At 40.5% G+C, this 26,820-nt stretch overlaps 1 protein-coding gene across 5 annotated transcripts in view; it reads right to left on the bottom strand.

The window, feature by feature from the left end:
• LOC109928546 (CDP-diacylglycerol--glycerol-3-phosphate 3-phosphatidyltransferase, mitochondrial) overlaps window positions 1–26,820 on the bottom strand; it is a 67,548-nt gene that overhangs the window by 12,267 nt on the left and 28,461 nt on the right. For 3 of the 5 annotated variants that reach the window (XR_007264551.1, XM_048610758.1, XM_048610757.1), the window contains exon 7: window positions 24,454–24,978. Coding sequence is in view for 4 of the 5 variants with exons in the window: in XM_048610758.1 (XP_048466715.1) it covers window positions 24,454–24,978 (525 nt within the window). In the remaining variant the exon portion in view is untranslated. Of the gene's footprint in view, window positions 1–10,585; window positions 10,719–24,453; window positions 24,979–26,820 lie in introns of all 5 variants that reach the window. The other 2 variants (XM_048610759.1, XM_048610760.1) reach the window with 2 other exon arrangements.

Here is a 26,820-nt window from a genome sequence, read left to right as displayed (position 1 = left end):
TGCATTTTGGTACAACAAAGGGATCTAGGGATTCAGGTACATAATTCTTTGAAGTTTGTGTCACATAGAAAGGATGGTTAAAAAGACATTTAGCATGCTTGTCTTCATAGCTCAGGCCTTTGAGTCGGGAAGTCATGTTGTGGTTGTACAGGACATTGGTGAGACCTCTTCCAAGTACTGTATCCAGTTCTGGTCACCCTGTTATAGAAAGTATATTATTAAGCTAGAGAAGGTTCAGAAGAGATTTACCAGGAGTTGCTGGGAGTTATAAAGAAAGGCTGGATAGGTTCGGACATTTTTCACTGGGGCGTACAAGGTTGAGAGGTGACCTTATACAGGTTTATAAAATCATGAGGGGTATAGACAGGGTTAATGGTAGGTATCCTTTCCCTAGGATGGGGGATTTCAAAACTAGATGGCATATTTTTAAGGTGAGAAGAGAGAGATTTAAAGAGATAAGGGGCAATTTAGTGGTTTGCGTGTGGAATGAACTTCCAGAGGAAGTACTGGATGTGGGCGCAGTTACAATGTTTAATGACGCTTACATACATGAATAGGAAAGGTTTGGGCCAGGTGCAGGCAGGTGGGACTAGTTTAGTTTGAGATTATGTTCAGCACAGACTCGTTGGACTGAAGGGCCTGTTTCCATACTGTATGACTCTGTGACTATAAATGCATATCCCTTTACAGACTCTTCATATCCTCTACGCAACTTGTTTTCCTACATTTCTTTGTATGAGACTCTTCATCCAAGTGATTAATATAGACCATAAGTAACTGGGGCTTCAGCACAGATCCCTGCAGGACTCCAAAGTTTCCAACCTGAAAATGGTTCACTTATCCCAACTCTGTTTCCTGCTAGTTAGCAAGTCCTCTACCCATACCAATATATCACCTCTAACACCATGTGTTCTTAGTGGGATTAGGAACATTTATATAGTACCCGATCGAGTGCATTTTGGGAATCCAGATATGCTATATCTATTGTTTCCATTTTAGCCATCCTATTTGTTACATCTTTAAAGAACTCTGATAAACTTGTTGAATGCAATTTTACTTTTATAAAACTACATTGATGCTAGAAACATAGAAAGTAGGAGCAGAAGTTGGCCATTCAGCCCCTCGAGCCTGCCCTGCCATTCAATAGGCCTATGGCTGATCTTCTATCACAATGCCATTTTCCCCGATTTCTCCCCATACTCCTTGATGCCTTTAAAACAAGAAATTTATCTCTGTCTTTCTTGAATATACTCAGTAACTTGGCCTCGACAGCATTCTGTGGTAGATAATTCTACCCTTTCAGCGAAGAAGTTTCCTCATCTCAGTTGTAAATGGTCTATCCGTATCCTTACACTGTGACCCCTGCTTACAGACTTTCCAACCAGGGAAAACATCCTTCTTGCATCTAGTCTATCCAGCCCTGTTAGAATTTTTTACATTGCAATGACAACTCCTCTCATTCATCTAAACTGTATAGTGAATACAGGCCCATTGAACCAATCTCTCCTCATGGGACAGTCTTACCATCTCTGGTATCAGTCAAATGAACTTTCAATGCATTCCCTCTACAGAAAGTATACCCTTTCACAGACTAAAACTACATACAATACTCCAGGGTGTGATCTTACCAAGGCCTATACACTGCAGTAAGATATCCCTACTTCTAAACTCGTGATTTTGCAATGAAGGTCAATATGCCATTTGCCTTTCTAATTGCTTGTTTCACCTGCCTAATTTTCATTGACTGGTGTATAAGGACATCCAGATCTCTTTGTATATCCACACTTCCCAACGTATCACCATTTAAATCATAATTTCCCTTTGTGTTTTTCACACCGAGGTATACAACTTTACTTCTAGTCCATTGTATTGCATCTGCCACATGTTTGCGCACTCACTCAACTTGGTTAAATCACCTTGAAGCGTCCTGGTTTTCTCCTCAGAATCCTACCTTGTATCATATTATCAGAAAACTTGAAAATGTTGCATTTGGTTCCTTTACCCAGGTCATTTATATGTATTATGAATAACTGGGGCTCAAGCACTGATCACTGCAGTACCCCACCAGTTACTGCTTGCCAGTCAAAAAAAGACCCATTTATTTAGAAATTTAAGGCAATTCATTTGGTAGAAGAAACATAGAGAGACAACACAGGCTCAACAGTACAACTTAGAGTACAGGAGCAGAGGGACTTCAAGGTTCACGTGCATGATTCCCTGAAGGTGGCCAGCCAAGTTGAAAAAATTGTTAAGGAGGCTTATAGGATCCTTAGGTTTTTGTAAATAGAGACACAGAGTATTAAAGGAAGGAAGTGATGTTACATGTCTACACATCATTGGTATGACCACATTTGGAGTATTGTGTTCAGTTATAGGCACCTTATTTAAGGAAGGATGTTAAAATCCTGGTGCGAGTTCAAGGAGATTTACTAGAATAACACCAAGAATGAGGAAGTTTAGATACAAGGAAAGATTAGAGAAATTGAGCTTATTCTCCTTGGAGCAGAGAAAATTAATAGGTGACCTTTGAGATGATCAAAATTGCGAACAATTTTGACAGGGTAAAGAAGGTATTCTGTTTCCACTAGTTGGTATGTCAGTAACTAGGGGTCACAAATTCAAGACTGTCAGCAAGAGAGCTAGGATTGAGATGAGGAGAAACTTCCTCACTCAGGGAGTTGTTAGGATTTGGAATGCACTGCCTGGGAGAACTGTGGGCACAAATTCCATAAAAGGTTTCAAAAGAGAGTTGAATATATATTTGAATGTGATAAATTTACAGGGCTTTGGAGATCGTGCTCAAGAATGGGACTTTTAGGAGCCGATACAGACGTTGTGGGTTTTTTTTTCTTTATTCATTTGTGGGATGTGGCCATCACTGGCTGGGTAAGGATTTCTTGTCCATCTTGCCCTTGAGAAGGTGGTGGCGAGTTGCTTTCCTGAACCACTGCAGTCCACCTGCTGTGGGTTGACCCACAATGTCATTAGGGAGGTTAAATAGCCTCCTTCTGTACTGCAAAATTCTATGATTTTATTCCCACAGTTTGTTTCTTGTCCACTACACACAATTCTCAATCCCTGCTAATGTATTATCCCCATCCCATGTGCTTTAACTTTAACCACCAAACTTTTATAAGACTCATCAAACGTTTTATAAAAATTCAGATTCTTTCTGATAACATTATGTTTTTATAAATGTCCTGCTACTACTTCCTTAATAACAAATTACATCATTTTCCCAATGACTGACAGTAGGCTGACGAGCTTATAGTTCCCGGTTTTCCTTATATTTGACATTTCCCAATCCACTGGGATCCTTCCAGAGTCTGGAGAGTTTTGGAGATTACAATTAATGCATTTACAATCTCTGCAGCCTCTTCTTTTCAAATCCTAGGACAGACTAAAAGAATCAGTCAATAAGAGTCAAGGACGATATTGGGTCCTTACACATGCCTGTTCAGACTGCATCCAGAGTATAGCAGTCAGTTTTCACACTGTGATTCCCTAGAGCTGAAGGGGCATTGATTTAAAGGTTATCTGATAGAGGCACATCAATTAATGAAATTGCATATTATTGACAGATTCATTGAAGAGGACCAAAATAATGCCCATAAACAATTTGAATGTAGCAACAGGCTAAATGTTAGGCAGTTCTGTTAATACTAGAATTCCAATTCACAATGAAGCCCCGACAGCTCTGGCTAGAGATCAGAAGTACAGTTTTTCCTTCTACATGTTAATTATCATTTGCTGAGGTGCAAAGCATGGGTTGTGCAGTTGTGGGGTTGCAATGAGAGGGCACATGATTAATTTATTAATTATCAATTCATTCATTGCATTTTAGGTAGCAGATTAAATGTATGCTGCCTGATGTTTTAAGTGATTTCTGTCTGCAGCCAGTGCACCCTGCACTTTTCATCAGCTATTCCTATCAGCAGGGGATGCAATAATATGGCGTGCATGTCTTAATGGTGAGCTGCATCAAGATGGTAAGCAGTGGTGAGAGGTTTTCGGAAATTCAGACTGGTGTCAAGACTTCAGGTGAAATTAAACATCTGAGACAGCGAGCACCAAGATTTGAACAATGCAGTGGAGGTCTTTTTGGAAGAGGAGGAGAGAGGGAGAAATGTCCTGAATCTGCAGGAGGCCTTTCAGACCTACGCTCAGGAGACAGCGGCTAGGAACAGAGGTCGGAACCAGATGTGTTACTCTAACAATATAGCTGCAATATAGGAAGAAGCTGAGTGATTTCCCGAATCAAGTGCAACTTGAAAGGTTACAACCTCTTTTGAATTACCGTCATACTTAAATAGAGTTTCAGTTACCCTAATATCTGCTTGTGCTATTACTGTGACCTCTGATGATGGGCTTTGTTTAGCCATTGCCCTCCTAACGACACATGACTGAAAAATACCTGGGACCTATTCCTGCAACTGTTCCACTTCTCAAGCCTCAAATGGACTTTGCATGATTATCAAAGCTATGATTTTCATTCCTGCAAAATCATTCCCCATAAGCAAATCAACTCCATTCACAGGTAATTTCTTAACTACTCTGACTACCATCGGTCCTGACACAAGTGACTCTCCAATTGGAACTTATTCAATGGAAATGGGATATACTCTCCACCCATCCCATTTACTAACACTTTTGCTTTCAAAGAACTCTCTGGAATGAAAACTAAATCCTTCAGTAGCGAGAGAGTTTGAGCAAACTTCATACCTCTTAGAATAGTTACCGGCTTGAATTCTTCCCTTTAGATAAAAGCTCTGCATATCTCTCATCTGCCGTTCCATTTCATACTTTGCCTTCTGATTTTTACCTCCACCCTCAGTACTTTGCCTATTCCCAGGTATCCATTTCCCTATTTTGGCCACTTGCTCTCATTTCACGCACCCATTTTCTATCCCTTTCTAATTTATGAGGATGACAGGAAATGGTTTAGTTTTCTGGGACTAACTCAATCATCAGCAACTATTGCCACCTAGCTAGCAATCCTCTGATCTTCAACATCAGTTCTTATTATGGCAGGTGGTGAATTTTTATATTCCCCTAAGAGAATAACTTCTGAGATTTATACATGGTTTCATCTTCTAATCTCTTACCAAAATAAATTGCATAATGTGTTTGAATTGAATATAGGTTTGCCCAAACTACTTCTCAAAATTCCAGAACTTTGCCCATCTGTTTCAGGCATTAACCTGTATGTAGCTAATGGGTGCAGTTTTCTTTACATCATCATCATCCCAAGAAACCTCCTCTGACAGTAAAGCATACATTTCCTGTGCTTTACTTGTCAACTTACTCTGCTTGAGCAGTATCCAGTGCTCTTTTACCCAGTTCATTTCACGAGCCACTTTCTCAAATGACATGAAGAATGACTTCACATCCTGTTCCTCAAATTTCAGTAGGGCCTGTACAAACTTAAAACTTTCTTTGCTGGACTTCAAATTATAACTCAGATTCTCCCAACCAGAGCCAGCATCAACATCGACAGCCTCCTGTTTCAACTGCACCATTTAAAACTGATATTCGTGTACCCTCACTTTATCTTTCTCTTACATTTCTAATTCCAAAGTCATCTCCCTTTCCTGATCCTTTCTGTTCCTTTGAAATTTCATACCCAGCTTTCTCATTCTCCCCTCATATTCAACCTGCTTTAATCAGAATCTGACATTTCACAAGTACTCAACCTCTTTTGTATTTCCTCTAAATCTAAGTGCTGTGCAAGTACCTTAATTATCTCTACACTTTTAGCTCTGTCAGGCACTGCTAGCTCCAATTTACCAGCCAAATCAACCAATTCTTAGTAATGAAATTAAAGCTGCCAGCGATAACTCTATCACTTGCAGGAAATCCTTTGCTGTTCCAGTGCCATGCCTTAAGTGCAGTACAGGACCTGGTGTTTTCCTTCACCTGTTTCCTCACTGCCTGTTTCCAATTCAGACCAATCTAAAACCAGATGAGCCTCCAAACCCATTTATGACCATAAATCGAGGCTCATTATTCCCAGAGTTGTACGAAATGTTAAAGATTTTTTTTAAAAGTAGGCACAGTACCCCAATTTACCTAACTAAAGTTGATAGAAAGCACGGACCAGGTTTCTGTACTGAACAAGAATTTTACTTATTATAAATAATTAGACTATAGCTACAAGAAAACAGATATAGGAACAGCGCCTCATATTCCGCTTGGGAACCCTGCAGCCCAATGGTATCAATGTGGACTTCACAAGCTTCAAAATCTCCCCTTCCCCTACCGCATCTTAAAACCAGCCCAGCTCGGCCCCGCCTCCCTAACCTGTCCTTCCTCCCACCTAACCCCTCCTCCCACCTCAAGCCCCACCCCCATCTCCTACCTACTAGCCTCATCCCACTCCCTTGACCTGTCCGTCCTCCCTGGACTGACCTATCCCCTCCCTAACTCACCTTTACTGGCTCCATCCCTGCCTCTTTGACCTGTCTGTCTCCTCTCCACCTATCTTCTCCTCTATCCATCTTCTATCTGCCTCCCCCTCTCTCCCTATTTATTTCAGAACCCCCTTCCCCTCCCCCATTTCTGAAGAAGGGTCTAGGCCCGAAACATCAGCTTTCCTGCTCCTCTGATGCTGCTTGGTCTGCCTGGTTCACCCAGCTCTACACCTTGTTATCTCAGGTATAAACCACTCTCTTATAACAACTAAAATCCCCTTGCACACTCCACAAACAAACAAATATGGAAAATGGATTATTGGCGGAGGTACAGGAAAAACTGGAAAGTCTCTTCAGTGGTCTTTGCTTCCTAATTGCAACATTGGGAAGCTCCTACTTCAGTTAGCTAGGCCCTTGGTGTTCAGTTGTCTTTCTCTTCGAAGCTCCCACTTGTTTGTAAGAAGTACAGAGCAATAATACACTTGGAAAATATCTCTGAATTATCATTCAAAAGTCACAGCTCACAGCAACTGTTGCAGGAACAGTAACTGGTTTTCTTCAAGCTTTAAAATTAGTTTTTTTTCTTTTAACTGCAGCAAAGAGACTGCTTCTGCTGGGGAAAAAAAAACACACAAGTTGCTTGGAAAGCTCAGCAGGTCTGACACAGCAGGGAAGAAAGAGGTGACCCTTCCTCAGAACGGACCCGAAACGTTAACTCTGATTTTTTTCTTCACAGATGCTGCCAGACCTGCTGAGTTTTTCCAGCAACTTCTGTTTTTGTTCCTGATTTACAGTATATGCAGTTCTTTCGGTTTTTATTTTGCTTCTGCTGGGAGATCAATTGAACACACACTGTCTTTCTCTGTGTGTCTATGTCTCTCTAACTTGTTTCCAGTTACAAGCTCCGTTAGCCAAAAACCAGTCAGCTTCACTTGTAAACCACTCCTCAGTTCCTGTTTGCACATTGCAGATATATATTTGCACATTGCCACAGAAAACAAATTTCAGAATATGTATTGAATTCCTTACTGTGAAATTATGCAGTCATCCTGATAAATCTGTTTCAAAAACAGCTCTTTTTCCTTGCACACTACAGTTTTTAAAGACACAGAAATAAAAAGATGTGGCTCATATACAAGGCTTTATGAAGGGAGATTATGTTTAAAAAACGTGATGAAACTTTTCAAAGTGATGTGGTATGCAGATGAGGCTAGTGCAGTTGACATTGTCAAAAACTTTACTGAAGTTCAAACAGACTAAGTATCACATGGAAAACTAGTCAAGAAGATAAGAGCCCATGGAACCCAAGGCTATTTGACAACTTGGATCCAAAATTGGCTTTCTGGCAGGAGGCAAAGGGTATTTTTGTGCCTGGAAGCATGTGTCCATTGATGTTCTGCATGTGCTTGCTGTTTGTCATTAAGATTAATGATTTAAACAGGACTGCAGGACATCTGATCTGTATCATCACAAATAACACAAAAATTTATGGTGATAAATAACAAGGAGGAATGCTTTAGACTACAGAATATAGACAAGGCTGGTCAGATAGGAAGAATAGTGTACATTGAGTTATCAGGATTAAACTCAGAGTTGAAACATATCAGGAGGACAAACAAGGCAAGAGAGTCCACACTGAATGACAAAACCCTGGGAAGTACTGAGGGTCAGAGGGACCTTGTTGTGCATGTTCACAGATCCTTTTGGTGACAGTGCAGGCGGATGGAATGATTAAATGGGCATACTGCTTTTATTAGTTGTGGCATCGATTACAAGATCAGGGAGATTCTGAAGGAGCTGCGTAGAATTTCGGTGAGGCCACAGCTGGAGTAATGCATGCAATTCTAGTTATCACACTACAGGAAGAATGTGATTGCGCTGGAGACAGTGCAGAACAGATTCTAACTGAAACACTTGGCCAGGGCAACATCTTGGTGAAAGACAGGAGCTGAGAAGGCTGAGGGTGAACCTGATTGAGGGCTACAAAATTTGAGGGGTATCAATACGGGAGATAGGAAGAAGCTTTTCTAGAGAGTAAATAACAAGGGAGCATCAATATAAGATGAAGGGTAAGAGGCTTAGAGGAAATTTATGGAAGAAAAAAATTACCTAGATGTGGTGTGCATCTAGATCTCTGTACCTGAAAGGATTATAGAGGTGGGAACTATCACAACATTTAAGGAGTGCCTAGCTGAACACTTGAAAAGCCATAGCATACAAGGCTATGGGATTAGAGTGGGCTTGATAACCAACAGGAACGTGAAGGGCCAAAAAACCTGTTACTGTGGTGTAATACTTCATGAGTATATAAAGTTGACACTGACCAGCCTTTTCTCTTCCAGCAATACATACCTTTACTAAAAAATATTGCACACATTTATGCAGTCTGTATAAATATATCCCTGGTATTTAAGCATCTAAACATAAATTTAACAGATAAAAAGTTCCAGGATATTAAACATTTTGATCTCATCATGTAATGAATCCTATTACCAGAATTACAAAGTGTCAGTGCTGTTCTAGTTCTTCAGAAAAATAACTTCCAGCTATTTCTGGGAACTACAGGAACCAAACAGTTCCAAGAAGTTACCTAAAAACACAAACGTTAAAAACATTCTGCACTTGTAATTTATTCACCCTCTGGAAACATTGAGAAATGTCCCACTTGTAGAAGTGCAACAATATATTAACAATGACAACACGTAATGTCTCCTTCATAGGCCTAATTTTTATAAGTTGAAACCATATATACCAATACATTTTAAATTGTACACAAACAAATATATAAACACCAGAAGTATGCCAAGAAAATTAGGGAATGTTCCAGCAGTACAATATTTAGAACTAAACTTTGTGTATTTGTTGTGAATAAAATACTGCATTTTAAAATTATATGAAAAACTGTAGCAATACTGAAACCTGAACATTAGAAAAATCGAAGTCAAAAATCATAAATCATTATGTGAATAAGCCTGAAGATTCTTAACTAAAACATTAGATATTTAGGATATAAAAATAACCACATTGAACATGTAATATGAGATATACACCCAAAAAATACTGTTGCACTAAACTGTTTTCAAAATCGAAGAAACAAAATTAAAGGTTTATCCCAAGTTATCCTCACTAAGAGGAGCAATAACGTCTATTTTTGAAAAGGAATTACTAATTCGTGTAAAGGCCTGTGTAAGAATGACAAGTTATCAGATGCTTCACTTCATATTGATAAACAGATTACAATATACGTACATAAAATGCAATTCTTAAAAATTTGCAAGTACAACTACTATTATACAAAGAGTCATATTGGTCTTGAAACATCTATCTCTATCTCTCTCTCTTCACAGATGCTGACAGACTTGCTGAGTTTCTATGAGGGCATTTTCTGTTTCTATTTCAGATTTCCGGCATCAGCAGTATTTTGCTTCTAGAATGATATATTTACTGACCCCTATTGAACCTTATTCTTCAGACTTGTATTATAAATCTGTAAACAAGTGTCATAAAATTCCCTAAATCTTTTTATAAGCACATTGTGGAGTTCTACGATTCAGACTAAGAAAGTCTAGTTCAATGCACAGTTGAACTAATAAAAAACTTCACACGAAATATTTCATCAATTATTACTTATGGTAATTCTGATTTCCTTTTCCACACAAACCTTCCCACAAATGTCATAATTTGGAAAACTACCACCCTTTGGCTGAAGAAGTAATCGCTGAACTTATTTTAGAAGTACAAGCAGCAATAAGCCACAAAGGTACATACAGTATCCAGTCATCACTCATGATTTATGGCATGATTTGAAATACTGCTAATCTTAGTGAGGAGGCTATACAATGCCTAGGGTCAGACAATATTTACATTTCCCATCAGCTCTATCTAGGTATATGTTCATCAGACAGAAATGACAATTGTTTGGAAATTCATAACTTCCTACTTTAGGAACTGAAACAGCCTCAGTCTCAGCTCAAAGTTCTTCCCCATTCCAGAGAAAAAGTACCTCATTGCATTTTTTCTGGGATGACTTTGGGTCTGCTCTAGTTACACTGAAGGCTGGATTTCAGAGCCCTGGTAGCAGAGAGAAAAACTGCTGTGCACATGAGTATAGAATTGGGCTTACTATTTAAATTTTGGGCATGGGCCCCTCCCCTCTATCTCCTGTTAATACTTACACAACCAGCTCATTGGACTAAACTCTTGGTCCACGCATCGACAAAAACTGGAAGCACCTTATGTGTAATGATGGGATTTCCAAAGGTCTGTGTGGCTGTGTTCCAACCTGGGTAAACTGAATACAAACATACCCTAAATATCAAGGAAACATAATCTTATTTCCATGGAATAATTAGGTATTTTTTAAACAACATTATGTAATCTTTTTTATGCATTGTCAGTCATCTTTGGGATGAATAATGAAGACCTCAAATGCCTGACAATTCCCAAATCCCTCAACATAAACTGAGAAGAATTTAGTCTGAATGATACTTAGGCCAGACAAATGTCCAGAACCAATGAAAGATCACTGAGCTCAAATATTCTCAATTTTTTAACTATTTTGAGCAGGAATTCTGCGAACAAACTGACTCAGAACTCAAGGGAGGGTCACTGGACACGATATATTAACTCTGATTTCTCTCCACAGATGCTGCCAGACCTATTAAGTTTTTCCAGCAATTTCTGTTTTTGTTTCTGGAAATTAATTATTTGCAAAGCCTGGGATTCGTTATTCAGAAATCTGGTTAGAAATCACTGGAGTGACTATTTGGCAGGGGCGGTGGCAGGGGGTGGTTCCAACTGTATAATTTTACTGAGAATATTGAGGTAGAAAGGCTGATTTGGTTCTCCATGTCCCAACAGTCTCAATCACACAAAATTGAAAGTTGCAAAAGAAAAAGTTCTGCAGATTGAAAAATAAATTTTACCAGAAGCATCCAATCATTTATTGCTCAGTAATCATTTTCCCTAATTTTTGTACGCAATTACGACACTGTATGAAACTTTTCATGAACAATCAATAAAACAAATTCCTTGGATTTTGGTCACAAAGCCACCATTGGGTTCAAATTTCCTGAAAACAAGTGACGGGGACCAAAGACTAGCATTATTTATTCGGTGACTCAAGAAGATCCCTTGGCCTTATTCCTGGTCATTATAACTTTCTGTTTGTGGAACTGTGCTGAGTGCAATCTGGCTGCTTGCTATGTTCTCAGCATAACAACTTGCTCCACTTTATCTCCTTTAGATGTAACAAAACATACCAAAGTGATTCACAGCAGTATTACTAAATAAAATACAACTTCAAGCCATAAAAAGATATTAGGACAGATAACCAAAATTTTGGTCAAATTTGAAAGCTTTAAGGAGTGTCATGAAGGAGGAGGTAAAAGGGGAGGGGGGCTGGGGAAAAGGGGTGGAATATAGGAGTTTCCTCAATAGCTTCGGGAGTAATTAAAATCAGGGATGCTGTAAAGCTAGGTGTCACTTCACCCGCCAAAGGAGCAACGCTCTGAAAGCTTGTGATTTAAAACAAACCTTTTGGACTATAACCTGCTCTGAAAGTTTGTGATTTCAAATAAACCTGTCAGACTACTACTTGGTGTTGTGTGACTTCTGACTTTGTTCATGCCAGTCCAACACCGGCACCTCCACATCAAACAAGGTACAGCAACTGTCCTTCTGCTATAATAGTACCTCTGCTCACAGGTCCTTTCCTCCAGCACATTCCTTCCACCCTCACATGTCCCCTCCTCCTTGTCTCCATATCCTCACCGAGGTTCTGCAAAAATCTTGAAATGGGGTCACAGTGAGTGAATGACTGGGAAGCACTGCTCTAGAGGTTAGAATAAGAGCAGATATCCTGGAGGATGCAGGGCTGGAGACTGCAAAATATGGCGGGTCCAGATTTGACAATATAGTTATAGAGTCATAGAGCCACACAGCACGGGAATAGAACCTTCGGTCCAACTCGTCCATTCCAGATAATCTAAATTAATCTAGTCCCATTTGCCAGCAATTGGCCCATATTCTTCTAAACATTTCCTAATCATGTACCCATCCAAATGCCTTTTAAATGTTGTAATTGTACTGGCCTCCACCACTTCCTCTGGCAGCTCATTCCATTCATGCTGCACCCTCTGCGTGAAAAAGTTAACCCTTAGGTCCCTTTTATATCTTTCGCCTCTCACCTTAAACCTATGCCCTCCAGATTTGGACTCCCCATTCTGGGGAAAAGACCCTGGCTATTCACCCTATCCATGTCCCTCATGATTTTATAAAACTCTAAAAGGTCATCCCTCACCCTCCGAGGCTCCCGGGAAAATAGCCCCAGCCTATTCAGCCTCTCCCTACAGTTCAAACCCTTCAACCCTGGCAACATCCTTGTAAATCTTTTCTGAAACATTTCAAGTTTCACAACATCCTTCCTCTATCAGGGAGACCAGAACTGCATCCAGTATGCCAGAAGGGTCTAACCAATGTCTTATACAGCTGCAACATGACCTCCCAACTCCTTTACTCAATGCACTGACCAATAAAGATAAACATACCGAACTCCTTTTTCATTATCCTTTCTACTTGCGACTCCGCTTCCAAGAAACTACAAACCTGCACTCCAAGATCTCGTTGTTCAGCAACACTCCCCAGGACCTTACCATTAAGTGTATAAGTCCTGCCATGATTTGCCTTTCCAAAATGCATTTATCTAAACTAAACTCCACTCTGCCACTCCTCAGCCCTTCAGATCATGGTCCCCGTGTACTGTGAGGTAACCTTCTTTGCTGTCCACTACACCACTAATTTTGGCATCAGCTGCAAACTTACTAACCATACCTCCTGTGTTTACATCCAATCATTTACGTAAATGATGAAAAGCAGTGGACCCAGCCCAATACTTGTGGCACACCACTAGTCATAGGTCCCCAGACTGAACAGCAACCTTCCGCCACCACCTGCTACCTTTGAGCCAGTTCTGTATCCAAAGAGCTAGTTCTCCCTGTTTTCCATGTTGTCTAACCTTGCTAACCAGTCTACCATGCAGAATCTTGTTGAACACCTTACTGAAATCCATATAAATCACGTCTGCCCTCTGCTTTCATTAATCCTCTTTGTTACTTCTTCAAAAAACTCAATCACGTCATTGAGCCACAATCTCCCATGCACAAAGCCATGCTGACTACGCCTAATCAGTCCTTGCCTTTCCAAATACATGTAAATCCTGTCCCTCATGATCTCCTCCAACAACTTGCCCACCACAGATATCAGGCTCACTGGTCTATAGTTCCCTGGCTTTTCCTTACCACCTTTCTTAAATAGTGGCACTACGTTAGCCAACCTCCAGTCTTCCGGCACCTCACCTGTGGCTATCGATGAAATAAATATCTCAACAAGGGGCCCAAGCAATCACTTCCCTAGCTTCCCACAAAATTCTAGGGTACACCTGATCAGATCCCAGGGATTTATCCACCTTTATGTGTTTTAAGACGTCTAGCACCTCCTCCTCTGTAATATGGACATTTTTCAAGAAGTCACTATTTATTTCCCCAAGTTCTCTGGCTTCCATCTCCTTCTCCACAATAAACATGCAAAATACTTGTTTAGTATCTCCCCCATCTCCTGCAGTTCCACTCAGAGCCAACATTGCCGATCTTTAAGGAGCCCTATTCTCTCCCTCGTTACTCTTTTGTCCTTAATATATTTGTAGAATCCTTTTGGATTCCCCTTAACCCTATTTGCCAAAGCTATCTCATGTCCCCTTTCTGCCCTCCTGATTTCCCTTTTAAGTATACTTCTATTGCCTTTTACACTCTTCTAGGGATTCACTCGATCCCTGTTGTCTATACCTAACATATGCTTATTTCTTTTTCTTGACCAAAAACTCAATTTCTCTAGTCATCCAGCATTCCCTACACCTACCAGCCTTGCCCTTCACCTTAACAGGAACACACTGTCTCTAGACTCTCGTTGGAATGGCATTGCTACAAAAGCAACTAATTATCTGAGAAGTACTTTGGGCAGCCCATGTTTGTGAAAGGCACCACATAAATACAAGATTTTGTTCTGATTAAGATTCAGTAATCTCCAAGCTAATTTTGGTTCTCACACCATCACTGTGATTCATCTTTCCTGTATACTGTATCACAACAGGGCAACAAAGGCAAAGCATTATTTATTACAGATCGCTACTTATCTTGATGATATTATCAGTCAACCATCGGTAAACAACACAGAACATAATGATCCAACATACAACAATACATCAGTTGAGAGAAGCAGGTTTAATAAACAAAATTGTCAAGTCTTCAGTAAATACTTTGGTGCTGGTTCCGAAAGAAAGACTGCTTTTACTTCTTAAATGTCATCTACCATGAGGGAAGTGGAGAGAACTTACCTCTCATGCTCCAATTCCCACAGACAGTTACAAGTCAAGTCAAAAGAGGGAGTCATTATTTCCAACCATTCCATATCTATGCTGCCCCCAAACACCATCATCACAGTCATATCAGGAGACCAGACAGATCAATTACAACCTTACATTCTAAACACTCGCAGATTGCAATTATAGTGGTTTAATGTGTAGCTATTGTTCAGGATCCTTCATGTCCATTACTCATTTTCCCAAATTTGCACATTTCCCAACTACAGTCAAATTTTCTTTTCATAACTTCATCATTGGATTTGCTTAAATTCTTATGTTTTCTTTCTCCAAAACAACAGTTTGAGCTCCTATGCAGTTTCATAACTCATGGACATGATGTGCTAAAACACTACTGTACATGGCAGAATTCAGCATTCACTTTAAGGGTGAGAAACTTGCATCAGAAACAACAGCGTTAAACTTAAATTAGGGCAGTTACAAAGCAATGAGGGCGAAGTAGACTGCAACGGACTGGGAAAGCAGTTTGGCACAATGGGATGGAAGGCATTTAAGAATGTTCAAACCCCAGTGAGAAAGGAGGATTCTTAGAAACCAAGCAAACAACTATGCTTCAGTGAGGATGTTAAGGATAATATTAAGTTGAAAGTAAAACATACAATATGGCAATGATTAGTAGCAAAAACACATTAAAAATGACAAAAAAAGGAGGACATGGAATAAATAAAACTTAAGGGTAAATTAGTAAGTAATATCAAGATGGACTATAATTTTTTTTTTTAAAAAAGGTATGAAAAAGAAGAGAGGTGCCAAAGTGGACATAAGACTCCTTAGTGAATGAGCTAGGGAATTAATAAAGGAGTACCAGGAAATGGCACAGGAGTTGAACAAATATTTCATACGAGCCTTCACAGTAGGAGACACTGACAGCATTCAAAAATTAGTAACAATAACAGGGAAAAAGGAGAGCAAAGAAATACAATTACTATCGGTAGAGAACAAGCATCAGAGAAACTAATGGGGTTAAAGGCTGGTATGTTCCCTAGACCACTGAGTTGCATCCTAGATCTTTACAGGAAGTAGCTACATAGACAGAGAATGCATTGAAAGTAATCTTCCAAGAATCCTTAGATTCCAGTAACATCTCAAATGATTGGATACCACCTTATTCAAAAAGAGGAGAAATAAAACAGATAATCAATTATAGGCCAATTAGTATAATATCTGTCACTGGGAAAATATTAGAGTCCAATATAAAGAATGGAGCAGTAGAACATTTAAAAATATATAATACAAACAAGCTTCACAGAAAGGAAATAGTGCCTGACCAAATGTATGAGAACTGAGGAGGTTCAAGCAAGATGGATAAAGGGGTACGACTAGATATATTTGGACTTCCAAAGGCATTTCATAAGGTACCACACTTTAGAATACTTAACAAACATCCATGGTGTTGGAGACAGAATATTGGCATGGACAGAGGATTAGCTAACTAATAGAAGATAGAGAGTTGGGATAAAGAGATGCAATTTCAGGATGGCAGTCAATAACTAGTGGAGTGCCACAGGGATCAGTGCTGTGTGGTACCATATACAAAATTCACTGCAGCAATTCACAAAGGCTTCTTAGACAACACCTCCCAAGCCCATGACCACTACCATCAGAAGGACAGGGACAGCAGATACATGAGAACGACACCACCTGGAAGTTTCAACCATCCTGACTTGGAAATATATAATCATTCCTTCACTGTCGCTGGGTCGAATTTTGGAAATCTCTCCCTAATGGAATTACAGGTCTGCTACTCAAAATGGACTGCAGCAGTTCATGGTGGCAGCTCACCACCATCTTTTCAAAGGCATTTGGGATGGGCATTAAATGTTGGTCCCGCCAGGAATGCTCACGTACAATGAATTAATAAAACATTTACAAAAAAGGCTTTGGAGGGATCCTTGTGCACAGAAAGCGAGCATACTGTTCAGCAGGTAATCATGGTAGAATGTCAGCCTTTATTTCAAAGGGAATGAAGTAAAGAAAGAGAAAAGTTTTGCTAAAACTATACGAGGCACTGATTGGACTATTCAAAAAATACTGTGAATGGATTTGGTCTGCTTGCCCAAGGAACGCTATAGTGGCACTGGAGGCAGACCACAGCATGTTCACTGGGTTGATCCCAGGTATGGAAGGATTTGCATTGGAGGAGAGGTTGAGTATGTTTGGCCTGTATTCATTGGAGTTTAGAAGCATAACAGGCAATATCTGTTACATAAGATTTTTAGGAGGGTTGACAGAGTAGATGCAGAGAGGTTGAAGAGTCTAGAAGCACAAGGTATAATCTCACAGTATGAAGTCACCCAATTAGGATAAAGATGAGGTGGCACGGTGGCTCAGTGGTTAGCACTGCTACCTCACAGCGCCAGAGACCCAGGTTCGATTCCACGCTCGGTCGACTGTCTGTGTGGAGTTTACACGCTCTCTCTGTATCTATGTGGGTTTCCGCTGGGTGCTCCAGTTTCCTCCCACAGTCCAAAGATGTGCAGGCTGGGTGGACTGACCATTTTAAATTGCCCGTAGTGTTCAGGGATGCGTAGATTAGGGGAGTGGGATGCTCTGTGGGTCAGCGTGGACCTGTTGTGTTGAAGGGCTTTTCCCACACTGTAGGGATTGTATTAAAAAATGAGGAATTTCTTCTCTCCAAGAGTAATAAATCTGTGGAATTCTTCAGAGTAGAGGGCTGTAGAGGGTGGATCATACCAAAAGCTGATACAGACTGATTTTTAATTGGTAATAAAATCAAGGATAATCAGATCAAACATAATCTCATTGAATGATGGAACAGACTCAATGGGCTGAGGGGGCTACTTTGGCTCCTACATCTTATGGATGACCTTCAAACCACTCGCTACTACATCTTCTAATACACTACCTAAATTGAACTGGTTATGAAAATGTCTGAACTAGACAGGGAGTAGAGTATCAATACAATGGAGCCTTGATCTTTCAGCTTTATCAACAGAAGGCTGAAACTGCTGAAACCTTAATGAACTGCCATTCATCTTTTGTTTACTTTGAACATCCTTTTTTTTCAGATTTTGACACTGGGTCTAGTTCTAGGTTACCATGATTACTTGGTAACAGTTTGGCCAACATGTCTAGTCATGTAACTTCCTATCAATTCAATTAGCTAGGAGTTTAAACAAGGTCATGTTAGGCAATACAAAACTTTGCTGGAGCATAACGGACCCTTGTCATGCATCAGAAAGAGAACCGTTGACTAAAACAAAGTACTCCAACGCATGACCTTAACTACTTGAATGCATACAAAATTTACCCTGAATCCTCAATGACAGATAGCTTTTAAAAATTTCCACACCCCAAAAGAGTGTAATGGTTTTCTACAATTCCAAATCAAACCTGGCCATGCAAGATCTTTGCGGAAAAAAACCTTGAAGCAGGATGAGGCAAACAGTTTCAAGGCAATGCTTGATTTTTGAAGATCGGTTACTGACATTGCATAAAGGATCACAGCAGCCACTTTGTGCACAGAAAATCCACAAACAGCATGGAGATAAACTAAATAAGTTGATGAACAAACAGACCTTGGAGTACAAGTTGAAAGTGCATTCGCAGGTAGATAGGATAATGAAGGTGATGTTTGGTACGCTTGCCTTTATTGGTCAGTGCACTAAGTATCAGAGTTGGGAGATCATGTTGCAGCTGTACAGGTCATTGGTTAGGCCACTATTGGAAGACTGCGTTCAATTCTGGTCTCCCTGCTATAGAAAAAATATTGTAAAACTTGAAAGGGTTCAGAAAAGATTTACAAGGATGCTGCCAGGGTTGGAGGGTTTGAGTTATAGGGAGAGGCTGAACAGGCTGGGGCTATTTTCACTGAAGCATCAGAGGCTGAGCGGTGACCTTATAGAGGTTTGTAATATCATGAAGGGCATGGATAGCGTGAATAGCCAAGGTCTTTTTCCCTGGTGTAGCGGAGTCCAAAACTAGAGGGCATAGGTTTAAGGTGAGAGGGGAGAGATTTAAAAGGGACCTAAGGGGCAACTTTTTCATGTAGAGGGTGGTGCATGTATGGAACGAGCTGCCAGTGGAAGTAGTGGAGGCTGGTACAATAATACAATTTAAAAGGCATCTGGATGGGTATATCAATAGAAAGGGTTTAGAGATATATGGGCCAAATGCTGACAAATGGGACTAGATTAATTTAGGATATCTGGTCAGCATGGAAAAATTAAGCCCAAAAGGTTTGTTCCCATGCTGTGCAACTCTGTGATTCTACAACTATCAGATAATCCATTTTAGTGAGGGATGATTGTTAACCATGGCACCAGGAAGAACGTCATTGTCCAACGTTGAATAGTGACATGTTTTTATATCCATCACAACTACTGCCTTTCTAACAAGCTAATTTCGATGATACAAAACCATTTAAAATGGCAAAAATACTTTCATTTTAGACATAAATTTTGTTTTAATTGTTTAGCAGATATTTTAGTGTTTTATAGGTGTGTATCCCAGCTTGGTTACCACCTTTTGTCGTGCATGCGATTCCATACAGGGTGGTTGGGCTCTTTACAGACTGTTTGGGGAAAAAGCAAAGTCAAGAACACTCTTTAGGTTTAAACTTCAAAGTAACAGTATCTATTATATTGTCACACTAATTACTATTATACATGGCAAACTATGTCTTTTAGTTACGTTAGGTAATAACAGTCTATGCATTCTCAATGGGTTTCCAACAGAGTCGCCCATTTCAGTGTATCTTCTTGAGACATTATTCTGGAGTATTGTAACTCCACCCACACATGGTATTTATACCCAGTGATTCAGTTCCATAACATCACAACAAGGTTACTCCACGGTCTTAATCCCTCACAAAACATTCAGGTGTGTAGTATTTTTCTTCAGCAAAAAATAATTTTGAAATTGACTTATGATTAAGGGCTACATTTAAAACAAACAAATTTACACAGATGGAGAAAGGTCACAGACTGCAGATATTAAAGAACACTTTTGAAGTTGTACAAGCCTGTTCATAGACAATTTCACTGCTCTTGTCAATAACAATAATCAATATCCCTGAGGTTGCTGCATTTTGTTCCCTCATAGCTTCTAGCTTGCTTGAGCAAGCTGCTGCTGTCTCATGCACTGACCTCTACCCAGAGGAACCTGAATGCCCAACTTGCTGATATTTCTCCTAAGTCAAAATGGGCCATGATCTCACCAGTGAACATCAAGTCTTTCTTCTAGGACTCTCAATGACCTCATTTTCTTTGATGGTCCTTCTTTGAAGGATTCCAACCTCTCAAACTGCTACCTACTTCCCAAAATACACAAACAGCACTGTCTCAGCACATCCATCATCTCAGCCTATTCTTCATCCACCTAACCAATGTCATCTATCTCAGCTTGATTGTTTCTCCTCTTGTCTGATCGCTCGCCCCTGCATTTAAGACTCTTTTGGCGCACTCATCACTGGTCCTAACTCTCTTCCTTGCACTACAGGCTTTCAATATCTGTATATCTCCATCTTCCATCAGGATTGTCTGAGAGATCTGTGCATCTTCCTTGAAGGGAGGTGCAATTAGTTGATCACCCATCTCACATTGAACAACCTCTCTTTCAACTCCACTCAATTCCTCAAAATGCATGCTGTTATCTATTCCCACACGGATCATAACTTTTTCAGCTATTTTTGGGATCTGTGTGTCATTCTTTGTTTCAGTCATACTCAGGCCGTCAATCTCACAACTTTTGACCTGCTACGCTGATGACTGCATTGCAGCTGTTTCCTGCTTTTGCCCTAACTGAAAACAATTAATTGACTTTGATCCACTTTCTACCCTTGTCTTAATTACATCTCCATCACCTCCCTTTCCTTGAATTCTTTGAATGTATGCCTGAGAATAAGCTATGAATATTTACTATAAACCCAATGACTCTCACAGTTACATTGGCAACAAACCCTCACAGGCAACCAGAGAAGAACATAATAGCTAGGAGCAGCAGTAGGCAAATCAGCCCCTTGCGCCTGCACCACCATTTAATACGATCATGCTAATCTCATCTCGGTCTCAACACCAGTATTCCTGCCTGCCCCCCAATAACCCTTTAACATGTTACTAATTAAGAATCTATCCGTCTCTCCCTCCCTTAAATTTATTCAGTGCCCCAGCATCCACCACACTCTGGGGTAGTGAATTCCTCTTCATCTGTTTTAAACCTGCCACCCCTTAGCCTAAGACTATGACCTCTTATTCTATCTGTAAGGATTCTAGGCCCTTCTCCTAATTTCTCCATTGTTTTGTGCAACGTAGCTTTTCATACCAATGCTTCCAGTAAATCATCCTTTCCTTCAACAGTGGATTGCCCCCACTGCTCCGACTCCATCATAGTAAACAGGGCCCTCCAATGAGTCCACTTTATTTTCACAAATTTCTCTCACTTTTCCCCTCTTCCCAGAATGACAATAGGTTTCTCCTTGTCCTCACCTCCCAATGCATAAGCCTCCATATTTAACAGATCACCTCCGACCATGTCCGTCATTTCCATAATGATAAAATACTAATCGCACCCTCCCTTCTTCGCTTTCAGCATCCCAAAGGGGCCATTTCCTCTACAACATCCAGGTCTACTCTTTAGACAACTCAATACCTTTCACGACCTTGAACTTTGTTCAATTTAGTATCGTGTATTCCATTCTCGCAACAAGATACTGTCTACAATGGGGAGACAAAATCCTATCTATGGGAATGCTTTGTGAAAAACCACCATTCAATTCGCAACCTTGGCCATGTTGTCATTTTGATGCACAACTTTGCTGCCACTCCATCCTTGGTTTGCTACTTTGTCCAAATATTGTAAGTTTAAGAAACTACCTGATTTTTCAAATCCTTTTCAAAAGCCTCCTTGACTCAACATTGCATTCAACAATTTTAGATCATAACTGCTGCCACCATTGTGTTGTGGTTTATTTTTGGTCATGGTTTTGATTTTCTCATTTCCCTTTTATGTCTTTGACTTTGTGCTCAGATCAGTTTTCCTGACATTCAGACCTCCTCAATAATATCTCTTCTTTCTTTGTTTGGTTCATTACCACTCCTATAGCCTCGCACCATAAAACATTTTAAGCAGTTAATCCCTCGTACCCGCCACACTATCACAAGCCTTCCCTTCTGTTCTTATACCCTCTCCTTCCCCTTTCAGATTCAACTCATTAGATTTTTAATGTTTTCCAATTCTGATGACCAGTTAAAACTCTCAAAGCATTAACACTGTTTTTCTCTCTCCACTGACGTTCCCTGACCTGCTGAGTATTTTCACCATTTTCCATTTTTGTTTTAGTTTGTAGAATTCAGAATTAATACAACAACAGTTGCTTGTTTTGTCCCAGGCGCATTAGCCGGGATAACTGCTGGTCATTTAGAACGACACAAGACATTGTTCTCTTTAAATATCTCATCCCAAAGGAAAAGCCAAATGACAAAGCATGAGAAGGAGGAAGTCAACATTTTTGTACACCCTCTCTCTAGGTGGAGTCACAACAATCTATACAGGCAACCAAGTTCTGAATAGGAGATTATGAAATTTAACAGTAGGGCCCAGAGCTGGAAGCTGAAAAACACAGGAGGTCAGTATTTAGAAACAGTCTAGAAATAAACCAATTCCAAAAAAAGCAAGTCAGGCCAGAGAGGGGACATCACATGTTTTATTTACTCACCCATACTCAAACTTCCTCACACTCATCACTGCCATGTTTTTTAGAGAAATGTCACTGAGCTATAGGTAGTGGAATCTGCCTTGACTTTTAAACTATTTTCACAAACCATCCGTGAAATGAAAAAGCTTAGCATTTTGCATCCAGACTCTTACTGCCATGTGAGCAAGTCTATCTCTGTAAAGATTGTCGCACTTGGGGCATTTGTGAAAAATATCACCTTGAAATCAGATCACAAGGAATTGTATAGTTACACAAGAACACACAAGAACTAGGAGCAGGAGTAGGCCGTCTGGCCCTTCGAGCCTGCTCCGCCATTCAATAAGATCATGGCTGATCCTTTCGTGGACTCAGATCCACTTACCCGCATTCTCACCGTATCCCTTAATTCCTTTATTGTTCAAAAAAAACCTACCTTCTTTTTTTTAAAAGCGTTTACTGAAGTAGTGTCAACTACTTCACTGGGCAAGGAATTCCATAGATTAACAACCCTCTGGGTGAAGAAATTCCTTCTCAGTTCAGTCCTAAATCTGCTCCCTCTAATCTTGAGGCTATGCCCTCTTGTCCTAGCTTCACCTGCTAGTGGAAACATCCTCTCTACTTCTATCTTATCTATTCCCTTCACAATTTTATATGTTTCTATAAGATCCTCCCTCAATCTTCTAAATTCCAATGAATATAATCCCAATCTACTCAGACTCTCCTCATAAGCCAACCCCCTCAACTCCGGAATCAACCTAGTGAACCTCCTTTGCACCCCCTCAAGTGCCAGTACATCCTTTCTCAAGTAAGGAGACCAAAACTGCACACAGTACTCTAGGTGTGGCCTCACCAGCACCTTGTACAGCTGCAACATAACCTCTCTGCTTTTTATTTCAATCCCTTTAGCAATGAAGGACAAAATTCCATTTGCCTTCCTAATTACTTGTTGTACCTGCAGACCTACCTTCTGTGATTCAATGCACAAGGACACCCAGGTCCCTCTGCATAGCAGCATGCTGCAACTTTTTACCATTCAAGTAATAATCCTTTTTACTATTACTCCTACCAAAATGTATGACTTCACATTTATTTACATTGTATTCCATCTGCCAGACCTTTGCCCACTCACTCAATGTATCTATGTTCCTCCGCAAAGTTTCACAGCCCTCTGCACACTTTGCTCTGCCACTCATCTTAGTGTCATCTGCAAACTTTGACACCCTACACGTGGTCCCCAGCTCCAAGTCACCTATATAAATTGTAAATAATTGCGGTCCCAACACCGATCCCTGAGGCACACCATGGAAACTGTTACATGTTTAAGGTGTGACATGTATAATGTGGTCACAGGCCACTCTCTATCAACTAACATATGACATTACACTACTGGCACAAGTAAAAATGTAAATCAGACTGTCATTACTTTAACCTAAACAGTTACCATGCAAAATCTGTTACTTAAAATAACTTTCTCAGAATAATGTGAAGCTGTTTACATGTTAAAATGACTCAAGGCACTTCAGATGGCGATTATTTTTGGAATTCCATGACTGTAGTTACACACACATTCTGTACCAGCCACATCCTAAAAACAGCAGAAATATACGAACAATTTTGTTTCATGCAGTCCTTACTGTGCAAGGAAGATGGTTGAGATAGACAGCATTGTCTGCTCTTCTCCAAAATCACCAGAAAAGGTCACTAATTTAATAACTCATTTGAAGAACACTTATGCTAGTGCTGCACTCCCTCAATACTTTACTGAACTGGTGACCACACATTAAATACTCGATTCCTGGAGTGGAAGTTGAGCCCACATCTATCAATTGAGAAATGAATTCCTGTAAAATCTAGGATGTCTTCATACGACAGATCTGAGGGCTGACAAAGCAAACCAATACAAGCACCAACCCAGCTTTGAAAAAGTGTATTATGTTTACAAAAAAAACACTCACCTTTTGCATGAAAAGTCCAGTCTTTCCTGAAGTATTCATGTAGTCTTATTCTATCTTGCAACCCACTCTGGTGCACTCTCCTGCAAAACTGTCTAGCAATGTAAACATAAGCATAAGGAATGGCTCCTGCTACACCCTTAGCACCGAAGAAGCCATTTACCTCTGGTGATGCAAGCAGTATCTGATAATCCGCATTGGTACCCAAGATAAGATTCATATATGCTTGAGTGAGGTTGAAATACCCTGAAGTCAAGCACATTTTAGAATCCGCCTCAGCTCTAGTCATTAATGTTTCAGTCACTTGCTCGTCTATCCTAATTTCAAATGGCTTCATTTGTATTATGGGATAGATCCAGGTATCTGTGTATTTTGGAGCTTGACCATTGTCACTGGGTACGAACAACTGTTCAGAGTTGTTATCAGACAGGCACTTTATGTGGTTCCTGTGCTGCTGCTTGCTTCTTGCTTCATTTACCACAGCCATGATCCTTTTATTTGCTTCTGCACAGAAATCTTTTCGACTACCTGGAAAACAATTTTAAGATCGCAGTAAAATATCACTGCTTTTGTGATCAGCACATTTCTTAGTTTAATAAAACAGACATTTGAATAATATCAAATTAGAATTAACTAGAAATTAGAGGATTAGAATTCAAATTCAATTCTGTATTAAAAAATGGTATGAGTGAGAAATTAAATTATTTTCAAGGATTGAATAACCATTCACTGTGGGTTAGTTTCACCATATGGACTACAGAGGCCTTAAAGAATGGCTCACCATCACTGTTTCAAGGGCAATTAGTAATGGGTAATGAATTCTAGCATTGCCAAGAATGTCAAAGTCTCTGGAATGATTAAAAGTGGCCAAACTTCTGAGTGAAAAACAAGGTGTAACAAATGTTGTTCACCATTCTGGAATATTTTCTGATAACTAGTGGAAAACATGACTATGTCTTGAACAAAAACAGAATGCGGGAGAAGCTCAGCAGGTCTGAAAGCATCTGAGAATGAGAAACAGAGTTTTCAGTTGAGTATAATGGCTGTTCAGGTAAGCAATGCACAGTGAGAGAAGGGAGAAGTTGAACATTGTTGCGAGGAGGTCAGGGGATTGCTGGTCTGGGTGGTGGCTGGGGTGGAGGGGGAGTTCACATTTCTCAACCTGAGCTATGGAAGGGGTTGGACTGGGGAAGCTATGGACTGGGGAGTGCAGGCCTCTTTTAACCTAATGGTTTCTCTCAGGGCTGGGAAAAATGCAAGGATCCCAGCCTTGGCAGCTCAGCTACAGCCTCACGTGAGCCGCATCGGACCGGCACCTCAACGCCCGGGCCGCATCGGACCGGCACCTCAACGCCCGGGCCGTATCAGACGGCGATCACAACACCCGGGCCGCATCGGACCGCGATCACAAAATCCAGGTTATATTAGATTTCCATTGTAAGTTAGTGAGTTTACAGCAGTTAGAATCAAACTTTCCAACTTGGTGGTGAGGAGGGTTGGGTATAGTCAAGACAGATAAGTCAACTGTTGTAGATGTGATCCACAACAATAAGAAAGGATAATGCATTATTCTGTTCTGTTGATGCCACCTTGCAGGGAGGTGGGGGATCAGAAATGTTTAATTTTTGGCTCAAACAAGGATTCCCAGCACTGTGGTTAACAGGGCCCTCAGCCATTTCCAAACCTTTTCCCTGTCCTCACCGTTCTCTTCCCTCCCACAACAACAGGGTCACCCTGGTCCTCACTTTCTACCCAGCCAGTCTCTGCATCCAAAGGGCCACAAGCAGCCATTTCCACCACTTCTATTGGGGTGCCAATACCAGACACATATTCCCGTCCCCTACCTTGTCAGCCGTGCACAGGGTCAGTTCCCTCCTGGACAACACCCTCTGGGACAGCCTGGTGCACTCCTCCTCCACACCCAACTCCTCCCCACATGCCTTCCCGTGCACCTGCAGAACACCTGCCTGTTTACTTTCTTTCTCCCTCCTCACAATCCAAGGTCCCAGACACACTTTGCAGGCTAAGCAACAGTTTACCTGCACGTTATTCAATCTAGTCATCTGTTTTCGCTGCTCACAACATGGGGAAACAAAACACGAACTGGGCAACTGCTTTGTGGAACACCTATATTCTCTCAGTAAATATGACCCTGAGCTGTCAGTTGCCTGCCATTTCAATATGCCATCGTGCTCCCGGGCCAATGTTTCTGTCTTGGGCCTGCTGCAGTACTCCAGCGAGGCTCAGTGAAAACAGACTTTCTAAAATTGAGGCAAAGGTTACTGGAGGTTAAGTGCAAAGATCATGGTATTTAAGTCATTTAACAAGCACACATCACTCTTAGTAAGTTTCATCATCATATAACTAGAT

This window comes from Rhincodon typus, chromosome 23 (assembly GCF_021869965.1).
Source record: "Rhincodon typus isolate 14 chromosome 23, sRhiTyp1.1, whole genome shotgun sequence".
NCBI classification, from domain to species: domain Eukaryota; kingdom Metazoa; phylum Chordata; class Chondrichthyes; order Orectolobiformes; family Rhincodontidae; genus Rhincodon; species Rhincodon typus.
Note: the sequence above shows the minus strand (reverse complement) of the source record. Positions and strands in the feature narration are given on the sequence as shown.